Genomic DNA, 11,150 nt, shown 5'->3' on the forward strand with positions numbered 1-11,150 from the left:
TGATTTTAAAATATAAATTTTGTCAAAGAACATATTTTTTCAGATCTAATGTTAAAATAAATCATATAAAAAATAATTGTAAATGATACAACAATCTACAAATAATTAGCATATTATATTAATAAAATGTATATAATAATACAATAAATTTAGAGAGTTATTAAAGCCACATTCCATATTACCATCTCATGATTGATTTCATCCATCCCCCGTCTCTTTCTATTGTTCTATGTCACTTGTCTCTTGTTTGTAGCCCCTATCCCTATTACCTATCCAAATCTTTTGTTCCATGTCCCCCAAAATTAATCATAATATAGTTTGAAGGTGTAGCTTAGACAACTCCCTAAATTTATTAATTTATAAATACACTAATTTTAAATTTATTTCAAAAATTCAAAAAATATTATTAATTTAAATTTAAATCTTCAACGTTATCTTTATTTTACATAAATTTAAAGTTGAGGAAGATTCACAAGTAGAAAGATGATTTATAGCTATCATAAATTTCTAATTTATATTAGTGTATTAATAAAACTTCTATAAATTTTTGTTTTTATAGTAATATCAATAATTCTCTACAATAATATCAATAATTCTCTACAATAATTTTTAACTTTGTATAAAATAAGATCGTATAAACCAATTGACTAATCACTTTGCTCAACTTTTGCAATACATTGAACTTCATCTTGGACTCAGAATCATCCCATTCGCGTTCATTTTAAGATTGACATCTACAAACAAGTTGTCTTTCTCCCAAAATTTTATGATCCAAATATAATCTCAAATTAATAGACGTAACACCTGATAATGCCAAGGATACATGTTTAAACAATAGTTTTTTTTTCAATTCTACATGCCTCCAAACCAGCTATTCAGTGCATTCGGTCGACACAAACTGTTTCATCTGACTACAAGAGTAACGATCTACTCTGGGGAAGCAATGCAATTACTTCGATCTCATCACGTTAAAGAATGGCAAGAATTATACACACAGGACTCGGCATCGCAAAGCTTCTGGAACACCAACCATTGGGCCCACTCCCGAGGTATGCAATCTTGCAGATCACATGAGATGTTCAAGGAAGGAAAACCATGAGAGTTTGTCCCGGCGCGCTACAGTAAAGCTCATGGTGCAAAAGCGGAAAAAGCTCCTGAACACTGCATGTAGCACTTTTTTCTCACTTGAAGTTTGAAGACTATGACATCATTTACTATGCAAAGCATCAGTCCCCAACTTCGAAACTATTCTCCCTCGCAGAGTGACAAACTTCGGCTAATGACTACTTCAAAGTTTTCTGCTCCTCTCTTGTCACTGCATTACCGTAGCAAACTGTGAAGTTTATCCAAAAGTCGAAGATTGAGGGAATTTGTTTTGCTGTGATAAATCCAGCTGCCCAGTTGTCTGGAGATGACAAAATGGTGCTTTCACTCTTTCGTTCGTAAGATTGCTCCTTGTGCTAACAAATTTACGAATTTGGCAGACACAAATAAGATTTCGGCGTTCCAAATGGGGCATAACATAATCTAAGTCTGGTTTCGAAATTCACTTTTATTACATGATTGGATTTACAAGTGAGAATATGTTGCACATGTATATCACAAGCGTGAATTCGCGGTTATCATCTACTCTGGTGTGTAGACTGAGACATTGATGAAGTCTACTCCTTCTTATTGAACTCGTTCATGCCGAGCACCTTCTGAAAAGTGGGACGGGAGGAGATGTCGTTCCACCAAGCAGATACATGAGGTCTAGAGGTGATTAAATCGCTTTTACCGGCGGCGTTCACAAGCAGGTAGGTGTAAGGGAGGTGAGAAAGATCAGCAAGACTGAAGAAGTCACCCGCCAGATACTTGTTATTGGAAAGATGAGCTTCATACACGTCCAGTACCTTCTCAAGCTTGGCCACTTGCTCAGTTACCACATCTTCGTTGCAGCTAGAACCGAACATGCTCGAGAAAACTCTTTGATATACAATTTGCGCAGTAGGGGGATTGTAATTCTGGGATTCGACCTCCAGCCACTGACTAACAAGGGCCTTGTCCTTTACCGTTTTTCCCAACAATGGTGTGCCTTGTCCCTCGAACTTCTCGGCAAGGTACCTGATAATGGCGCGCGACTCTGCACATCGCAAAAGAAAACATCTCGTCAAGGCTCGAGTAAAATCAGCGGAATTTCGTCTCCTACAGCTGGAGTCTGTGGCACACATCAAATCAACCTGCATGAACCAATGCATGCTTCAAAACAGCTAACTAGCCTCAGGAGCGTTCTGGTTGGATAACGTACCGAAAATTTGTATGTCTCCATCTTCAAGAACAGGAATCTGTCCGAAAGGCTGCCATTGCACAAGTTCAAATAGATCGCATTAGTTATTTGAATAAGTTTCATTCAGGTTGGAAGTGAAAGCCCAACAATATGTCCCCGTTACAACAACAATGCAATGTCCTGAAAGCTCGACACCGATTCTGTTGGACCCGCAACACAAAGATCAGGCTAGGCATTGGAAATCACTCGCCCCCTTGATTACCCAGCTACATTACGGTTCTCGGGAAGTCAATCAACAGTAATAATGCCACAACTAGTACGTACTGCATTTAAGCCCCGAGTGGACTTATTACCTGCTTCTTCAAGAACTCTGGGCTCTTGTGGACGCCCTTCATCATGTCCACGAACTCCAGCTTGTAGTCATTAACATTCAATTCCGCGAGTGTCGTGAGGGTTCGCTGGGTACAGGTCGAGAACCCAGCGCCATGAACAATAATCGCCATAGTAGACCTAGGTAGAGATAGACAGCAGAAGCACTCGATTCCCAAAACAAAAAGCCGAGAAACCTATCGAGTTCACAGTTTGTAACAGTGGATGCGATTGAGATGGTTGAGATTCAGAGAGCTACAGCAGAAGACAAGACAGAGTGTAGAATGTTGTGAAGGATGATTACTGGATGATCGCTTTAAGTAGGGAGAGGAGAAAAGTCCAGAGTCTCCCGAGTTGGCCGATTGTCACGGGTGCTTCGTTCGATGCTTCCTAAAAGGTTCCGAGCGAACCGGCGGGAGGAACGATAGAGAAATGGCGGGTGGAGGTATAATTCGGTGATACGAAATTTGACCCCGTTGGAATAACCACCCAGTCAATCACTAATACGTTACCCAGACGAGTAGATCCCGAATTGGATTGCAACTGCCCACCTCTTACGGTGATAAGCACAGACAAGCCACTGAGATCACGAGCTTGTGGAAAATAACACGGCTGGAATCTTAATTGGGTTTAGTTCAGGGAAAAGTTTTAAAATTTTAAAAAAAAAAAAAATGAACACGACTGTATATATTTGTGGTCGTTGTTTTCGAGCGTTCGTTTGGGAACAAGCTCAAGGAATTCACTACAACCACTGGCGTGTATTCCCAAGTGTTTATCCAACCTTCGCTCATTTCAATCTAGAAAGTTCGGTGAATCGATAACGCAAGGTAATTGAGGCAGAGGGGAATCCGACGCGGCACGAATGAGTAGCTGGGCTTTGTGCCTTCCATTCTGAATAAAGCCAGAAAAAGGTCCTTAATGGGGTCCGGACACGGCGATCCTTCCGCTTCACCTTCCTCTAGACTCCAGCCAGATCTCGTAACAAAACCCGAGGCACTGTCGTAGTTGCTACCTCGACTCCTCTTCGAGGGCACTGGTCAGAATATGGCGCTGATGTTCCACTGTTGACATCGAAAGTTCTCGGTCATTTGTGCTCTCGGATATCAGGACGCCTTTCGAAGCATTGGGAAGAATGCCAGACTCTCCCTTGATGCTTCAGCTGCAGCATCGTGTCAGCTGCAAAACTTGCTCCTCGCAGGTTCCATGAAATCGGCGAGCAATCCATCGATCGACTGCAACCCTGGGACAAGGAAGCAATTTGCTAAAGAGTCCATGGCAGCACACACACAGACACACACAAAATGAATAACAGAATGATGGAATAGTTAATGCACGAAATGAAGGCACAATTTATTGCGAGTGCTAGAACCAGCTGAAGTGAGCTATGAGGTTTTATTGCTCAAATGCTAAAGCAGAATGGAGTGAAGTTGAAAAACCCCTTTTCATTGAGAAACAGAACTACGACCTAGAGTCTCTCGTCTTCGCTGTTTCCAAAAAGAGCAATCTCTCCGATTCCAGAATTTGCCATCCACCAGATGTTGTCACAGTGTTTGTTAATGCCACCACAAATCCCCTAAATTTGTGTTGTGAACAAATTCGAGAAATACTGCTGATGCACATCTCACCACATTGAATGAAATCAACATTCTTTTAAACATGTGTTTGAGTCCAATTAAGCGCGTTATCATTGCGATGTTGGACACTGTGGTGACGTTAGCAACACCCTTTATCATACTTGCTTGCACATTCTTCATACAGTACAGATCTGTTTCAACCAAGTGCAGTTTAACTCTTCAAACCTGACTTCGTTGTATTCTGAGGAGACTCAGTTTCTATTAATTGTTCAGCAGTAAATGAGTTGACATGGCTCGACTTCAGAAGGCATTTTGAGTGGCCAATGGGAAAGTCGAAGCATGGCAACGCATGTTACAGTGAGAAATTCATCAGGTTCAGCATCTAAAACCCTCGACAATTCCAGCGGAAGCAAGCATGAATGACAATTTTAAAATCAATGCAGATCGGCAAACGCCAACATTCCCTTGATCCTGATCACAAGATTAGTATCATGACTAACAGGTTTTGCCATCAGCCAAAGAATGCATATATTCATTTGATTGCACTAACAATCCTCCAAGGTCGAAGAGAGAGATGCAAATAAAAATTATCCGTACTAAGATCAATACGGCAAGGATTTTCAAGCACAGGCCCACTCTAAAAAAACAATCATAATGTCAAGGCTAAAATAAACATTCGTTCAAGAATGAAAAACTCTTCGGGGAATTCGAACATTAAACCTGGTCCAGGGTGCAGTCCCCAGAAAACTTCCCCCAGGAATATTGAACAATTTGGCCTATATTATACCCAACGAAAGCTGAGTGCAAAATACAGAATCTTATCATCCCATTACTACATCCCCGCAAAAGTTCGATGGCCAACAGTAGGCACATTTTTGATCAGCTCAACCTAGCCAGGAAAATGTAAAAAAATCAGACCAGCCTCGCGTGGAATAACCTTGGTATTGATAACGACGAATCTTCTTTCAGGCAAAGACCACATCTGTCTTGAACATCGACCTGGTAGAAAACGATCGCACCATAACTTCGCTACCTTTCCCTCGCCTGCAATTCAGTTTGAGTCTTCCAACAAACAATCTGGATAACTTAGAGCACCTATCTTCCTCCCTTTTTGCATTCATTGCACCTGTTCTCCTCAACTCAACGTGGGGACGGGGGAAGAGAGAGCGGGCAAAGGTACAGCTCCAAAGCCGCAAGACCTTCCACTTAAGTAAAGGCGACAAGATAAGCCAATTAGGCACAAAAGCCAGAAAGTTGTAGACGTCATGTTATCTTTCTTGTCAAGATCCTGGCGACAAGTCATTTAAGCTACTTGACTGCAGCGAAAGGGATTTATGAGACGGTCCGCCCGTAACTTACAGCTGCAATATAAAGATTCTTCGACCACTTCTCCTGTAAATAATGCGAACCAATTCAGTACAGAATTATCGTGACCAAAAAATTAACGGGAATCGATACGACAACCTACAATATTTTTGCATTCGACGCGCAAATCGACCATAGCATACCTTCACATGAGTGCTTGGAAAAGCAGATGTACGCAATGTTTCTTGAGTTTCATCGGCTGGTTTCCTTCGAGGCACACTCAGGACAAAGGCTGCTTGATCCCATGTGGCAGCAGTAGATGTGATGCGATATCCACTGTCCCATCGCCTGTGAATACCTTCGCTAGGATACAAGAAGTCAAGCTCAACCACCTGCAGAGGCAAAAGAAAGCAGCATTGTGAGAAACAAATAGCATAATCAAAAACACGTCACTTCTAAGGTGTTAGGTCACAAAGTCCTCGATATGTCTCTCAATTGATGTACACTTTGGATCATGCTAAAATCATAAAGCTGATAAAAATAAATGAAAGTTTAATAAAAAAACCGATCGACGGTTTTAATCACCTGGTCTGAGAACCCTGCATTTCGAGACATAACGACACCCCATCGGCTTCCCGCAGTAGCCATTGAAGTCACGTAAAAGCCTTCTCGCCATTTCTTATTGATCCACTTAAATGGAAAAGAGTCGCTCACTTTGTAAGACTGCTGCGTGTACGACGTTCCTACAGAAATAAACACCGTGAGACATCATGCAACAAGTAAAACAAGAGCCAGAAAACCACAAAAAGGTCTCCAAATGACAAATTATAAGAATAAATCATCAAACACCCTTGAGATCAACTCTGAAAATAGATTCAATATACATCAAAGGATACTATCCAATAAAATACCTTTCGACATGACGACCAAAGAGCTCCCATTATTAGCTCCAGCAATTGCACTGATATAGAAATTCTTTTCCCACTGTTCCATGATCCACTCCTGTAGAATACCAATGACCATGTTAATTTCCACAAAAGAAGAGGGCCAACTAGATCCTTCAAAAACAACAAGCAGAAACACTAAACAATCACTGAGCACTTACCTTATGGAGGAAAACATGAGACAGCTCGTAAACTTGGGCTGTGAATCCCGTCCCCGCATCCATAATAAGAGCCCACAGATTTGTACAAGAAGCCACACTGCTTATATACAGGCCATCTTCATTACCCTTTTCCACATGCTGCGTAAGGCGAGAATCAGCCACGTTGTAATGATATCTGCAAAACGAATCACAGTTAGCTCAACAATCGAATAAATATGTTGATCGAGGATGCTGAGAAAAGTGGCTAGTTTTCAGAGGAAACTATGTTCAGTTCAAGTTGGAGACACGAAATTCGGCAACAGTTATGTCCCCAAGCAACCCAAATAGGCAGGACGACACTAATACTAAGCCTCGCAGCATAATATCTGACTCAATCGTTGTAACGACTTGTTTTTGCAATTACCTCTGCTTCATAGGTCGCCGAGCATTATAAACGGTAATCCATTGAGTAGCAGGCATTCCTAAGCGAATCTTCTTCTTCGGTTGGTCATCCTCATCCTCTTCCACGCTTATTCTGCCCCTCTTCTGTCCAACCTGTATAGAGCACTGCAGACACAATACGTCATTGAAGAAACAACAATAAAAAGATAACCCATGGACAGGTGTCGCAGAAACTACAAGTATAAAGATAAAGATAAATTCCAGTTCATGGATATACCTTTTGAGCGCCGTCTGTGTTAATGGGTCTCACAGCGGGATTGGGACCCAAGATTGAGTCGAAAAGTAAAACAAGCTTTCCATAGTTGGGCTCTTCGTCAAACTTCATGTTTACGACCATCTCCAAAAACTGCCTGAATGGAAGCGGACAAAAACAGCACAACATTTCTGGAGAAGTTGACATTTTCTTCTTGCATACCAAAAACCCCTTGTTGTCACCCTGTTAACCCAACCCATCCATCTAGTTAGAGAAACAGATGGTGGCCAATAAGAAAGGCATTATACAGAGAAAATGCCGCACTTACAAAGAACTACAGTTATTCCACCTCAAGTCACAAAAGAGAGTCATACCTGGTAACCTTGCCAAGGCAAACGTCCACGCAGAAGGAATACCAAGGTGTAAGCGAGTGATTCTAAGTCATCCCTTCTGCTGCCAGTTCTTCCCAGATGCGCGTGCACACTGGCATAGCGAACTGTTCCACTGCAGATACAAGCATTTCAGCTACAACCCACGGTGCCTAGAGGCTAAAAACAAATATCAAATACAATCAAAACATAATTGTAGTCAGGACAGGGTAGAAAACCTACCGAAACACATCAGGCCTCTGATCGTAGTCCACATGCTGTCCAGTTGTACCATCTCTCCATCGAGTAGCTGTGTGGAAAAGCGACCAATATTAGATTCACTGTTCAAATTTTATTATGACAACTCCTCTGACCATCACACAATTCATTACGGAGTAAAGCGTTCTCTCACGTCAACACCAAGTTACTGGAAAACTCAGGATCAATACGTGATTAAAAATTCGCAATCACAGCACAACATTACCTTAACTCACCTAGACCAAGATCCACAAGAAACAGTTTCTTTTCATCTGGTGTATTTGGCTGTCCCAACAGAAAGTTCTCAGGCTTCACATCTCCATGTACATATCTGCTCCAAATGAACGACAGACTATTTAACAATGATTCACCCTGAGTTGTTATCGTGCAAACCGACATGCACAAAAATTCCAACATTATGTCCACGCAAAGTATTTGAGTACGGAGTGCTTAGCTCAGCACGACACATACCCTCTACAGTGCATTTTCTCAAGGATTGAAATAGACTCCACGGCAATACAGGCCACCATTTCGGTGGACATCCTGCAGAAAGATAATCGAACTTCAGTTTCACAGTAAAAAGTAATTGAATGTCGATCGAAGGCCACATTATTCAAGCGAAAAGCCTGTCAATAGAGCGTCACTTACGCCTGGCCTGAAGAGTTCCAAACATCCCAAAGACTTGGCCCAAGCATATCCATGACCTGGACAAGATATCAACGGGTGAATAAAATGTATTTCGGAAGAGAACTCGTACAAAAATTTCAAATCGGGAATAATCAAAGACAAGAAATCTATCAGCATGTGTAAATTCATCTATTTTCTGTGAATAGCCCACCATGACGTAGTAATCCCCTTGACGGCCTTTGTAATGCACGCGAGGAACCCCATGACTGCCACCAAGAGTGCTGCGCAACAACCAAGGATTATCATCACCATTAACATTTATGACCTAATTAGATTGAACCCGACAGCACAAAAATAACCTCCACGATGAGGCTAGAATTGGAACAGCAATTCCAATGACATTGTAGCAAAGGATAGAAAGGACTGAGTCGGTTCGAGACGCACTTGTAAACTTGCCACTCGTAAGGAGGACCATAATTGCAACCCTTGCTGCTCCGATGTTCAAACTTTAAAGCTACCTGCGAGCACGAAAACAAGACTCAGTTTGTACTTCCAGACACAAAGCAAAGATACTCGCTAAATAATCACAACCCTCGGCACTATACGGAATACGACACGACCGGACCTCAACGAATTAGAGTAAAGAGTACCTCGACAGCCTGTGGACCAGTGCGCTCTGCCCCACCACTGAGACGACGACCAACATATACTTGACCAAAGCCTCCCTTTCCAAGTTTCCTCTCAATCTTGTAGACTGGAGAGCCACCAACTTGAACCTGCGCATTCAGAATACAAGGAGGTCAGTAACAACTCACATAGTAATAATGTCACGACATGCCGCACTCCATCATAGTTAGCTGCGTCCATCCATGACACGGATTTCCACCATGAAGAAGATTAATGCAGAATAAAAATTATCAAAAACAAAATGAAAAGATTCCTCAAAAAACGAAGTTCTCTATCCAATTGGTTCAGATATCTTCAAATCGGATGCAGGATTTTATTGGAGCCGACATCATATGATACATTTTGACAACAGAACTAAAGACAAAAAAAAAGAGTGAGCAAGAAATAAATAACTAAGAAAGAGAGAAACAAAAGCGATGTCCATTACCCTCTCTGGAAGAGGCGCAGCACTGCCATCATCATCTCCTGCTCCGGCAACCTTCTCGGCACTTCGTCCAGCACTTTCCTCTTCCATCTCTCTAATTTCCTCCGCCGCCTCCTCTTGCTTCCCTTCCCCTAGATCTAAATACGCCTCAACGTTATCCTCAGAAGTGCAAGGATCTTGCAAAGGCTCCTGCTCTGGTGACCGAGATCTAGAAGGCACCTGCTTGCCACGTCCACCAGCTTTGGCCTTCGGTGCAGCGGCAACTTTCGGCAGCGCAGTAGATTTAGTATTCCTCGTCTGCTTCGTGAGCCGTCCAGTTCCCGCACCAGCGCCTTTCCCGCGGCCGGCAACCCTAGTCGTCACAACCGCTGCCTCCTTCGCGACAGCAGCCCTCGTCCTGACCCGGTTTCCGACGGGCACCGCAGCTTCCTCTGCTGCACCACCGCCTCCACCAACAACACCTACACGTCTACGGGGAGTCGCCCGCCTTGACGGCACCGACTCAGGGCATGCAGCGGGCGGAGCTACTGCCGGCACCAAGGGTGGAGAGCGGGGTTGGCGCGCTCCACTACGCAGCTCTGGCATCCTTCACCCATGCACACCACCAGCCTCTGTATTTTCTCCTTCTTCCCGATCATATCTTTCCACACTACTTTGACACCTCTCTCGCCCCTTTGTCTTCACCTACCTTCTCCTCCTTCACCAAACCCTCCCGTTATGCCTGATGGATCTATCTCTCCTCCTCCTCCCTAACTCGATCTATTCTCCAATGCAATAGCTTCTTATATCCACATACAACACACCAAACTACACATCACAGCACGAAAAAAATAAACAAAAACGGAATACCACACAACCTTGCGTTTCTATTGTATACCCTCCTCTTTCACTCTCACTCTCTCACTCTCGTCAGTCTGTGTGGCACGTCTGCGTGTGTGCACCAAGGCCAGTCTCGGTAGACTCCCCAGTCGGCCCTTAGGGCCGGAACCGGAAGCTTGAAAGGGACTCAGCGGCAGCGAGTTTCCGTGGTGCGGCTTCCCCTACCAGGCTGAACAACATCAACAGCTTCACCACAGAACTTCGCCAGCCACCATGACTTACAAAAAAAAAAAAAAAAAAAAAAAAAATCGAAGAAAAATCGAAGAAAAAAAAATCAGTAATCAAAATGACCATATCGGGCATCATCCCTGGCCATCTCCGCAGCAGAGTACTGGACCGGACCACGCTACCCAACCATTACCTTCCCCTCCCCTCGCATACCATCCCCTTCCTATTGCTTCCCGGAGCACCACCACCCAGCCCGTCTTCCTCCCCCCACCCCCGTTCGCCTCCCTCCCTCGCCACACCAACTTACTGCCGATGCCATTGCCGACCGGTGCCAACACTGCCACACCACCCGCGCAACACATTCCCGGTGGCCCTTGCACGCTCCTTACCGCGTTCCCCGTTGTTTTGCAACGGATAAGGATAGGCAGACTCAAGAGAACATCTGTTCCCCTCAGGACCCGCGTTACCCAAGAGCTGATCGCGAAC

At 43.5% G+C, this 11,150-nt stretch overlaps 2 protein-coding genes across 3 annotated transcripts; both read right to left on the reverse strand.

Moving 5' to 3' along the window:
- Positions 1-1,534: 1,534 nt before the first annotated feature.
- LOC112292619 (glutathione S-transferase F9) lies at positions 1,535-2,914 on the reverse strand. The gene is made up of 3 exons (XM_024541278.3): positions 2,620-2,914; positions 2,288-2,336; positions 1,535-2,122 (listed from the first exon to the last, which is right to left on the reverse strand). Exons 1-3 carry the CDS (start codon positions 2,767-2,769, stop codon positions 1,662-1,664), a joined length of 660 nt encoding a protein of 219 aa, XP_024397046.1. The 5' UTR covers positions 2,770-2,914; the 3' UTR covers positions 1,535-1,661.
- Positions 2,915-4,866: 1,952 nt separating this feature from the next.
- Positions 4,867-10,848, reverse strand: LOC112292618 (casein kinase 1-like protein HD16). Of its 2 annotated transcripts, none has more exons than XM_024541276.3 (16): positions 9,621-10,848; positions 9,157-9,282; positions 8,951-9,024; positions 8,718-8,787; positions 8,528-8,583; positions 8,351-8,422; positions 8,116-8,210; positions 7,865-7,931; positions 7,628-7,757; positions 7,278-7,496; positions 7,023-7,165; positions 6,620-6,794; positions 6,426-6,516; positions 6,100-6,257; positions 5,718-5,906; positions 4,867-5,601 (listed from the first exon to the last, which is right to left on the reverse strand). In XM_024541276.3, the coding sequence occupies exons 1-16, from the start codon at positions 10,200-10,202 to the stop codon at positions 5,542-5,544; spliced, it is 2,307 nt and encodes a 768-aa protein (XP_024397044.1). In that variant the 5' UTR covers positions 10,203-10,848; the 3' UTR covers positions 4,867-5,541. The 2 variants fall into 2 exon arrangements, with proteins under 2 accessions (XP_024397044.1, XP_024397045.1); XM_024541277.3 differs by having other exon boundaries at positions 7,023-7,153; positions 9,621-10,730.
- Between the last annotated feature and the right edge of the window lie 302 nt (positions 10,849-11,150).

The sequence above is a fragment of the Physcomitrium patens genome, chromosome 15, assembly GCF_059467195.1.
Source record: "Physcomitrium patens ecotype Gransden chromosome 15, ASM5946719v1, whole genome shotgun sequence".
Classification (NCBI taxonomy): domain Eukaryota; kingdom Viridiplantae; phylum Streptophyta; class Bryopsida; order Funariales; family Funariaceae; genus Physcomitrium; species Physcomitrium patens.

Bases quoted from the DNA above. Each gene is read 5' to 3' on its own strand.
- LOC112292618 (XM_024541276.3), bottom strand. From the start codon at position 10,202: ATGCCAGAGCTGCGTAGTGGAGCGCGCCAACCCCGCTCTCCACCCTTG. The intron at 6,795-7,022 runs GTAATTGCAAAA...TTCGTTTTGCAG, and splicing joins CGGCGACCTATGAAGCAGAG to ATATCATTACAACGTGGCTG. The intron at 6,517-6,619 runs GTAAGTGCTCAG...GGTATTCTACAG, and splicing joins CTCATGTTTTCCTCCATAAG to GAGTGGATCATGGAACAGTG.
- LOC112292619 (XM_024541278.3), bottom strand. From the start codon at position 2,769: ATGGCGATTATTGTTCATGGCGCTGGGTTCTCGACCTGTACCCAGCGA. The intron at 2,337-2,619 runs GTAATAAGTCCA...GTGCAATGGCAG, and splicing joins CAGAGTTCTTGAAGAAGCAG to CCTTTCGGACAGATTCCTGT. The intron at 2,123-2,287 runs GTACGTTATCCA...TGCGATGTGCAG, and splicing joins TGGAGACATACAAATTTTCG to AGTCGCGCGCCATTATCAGG.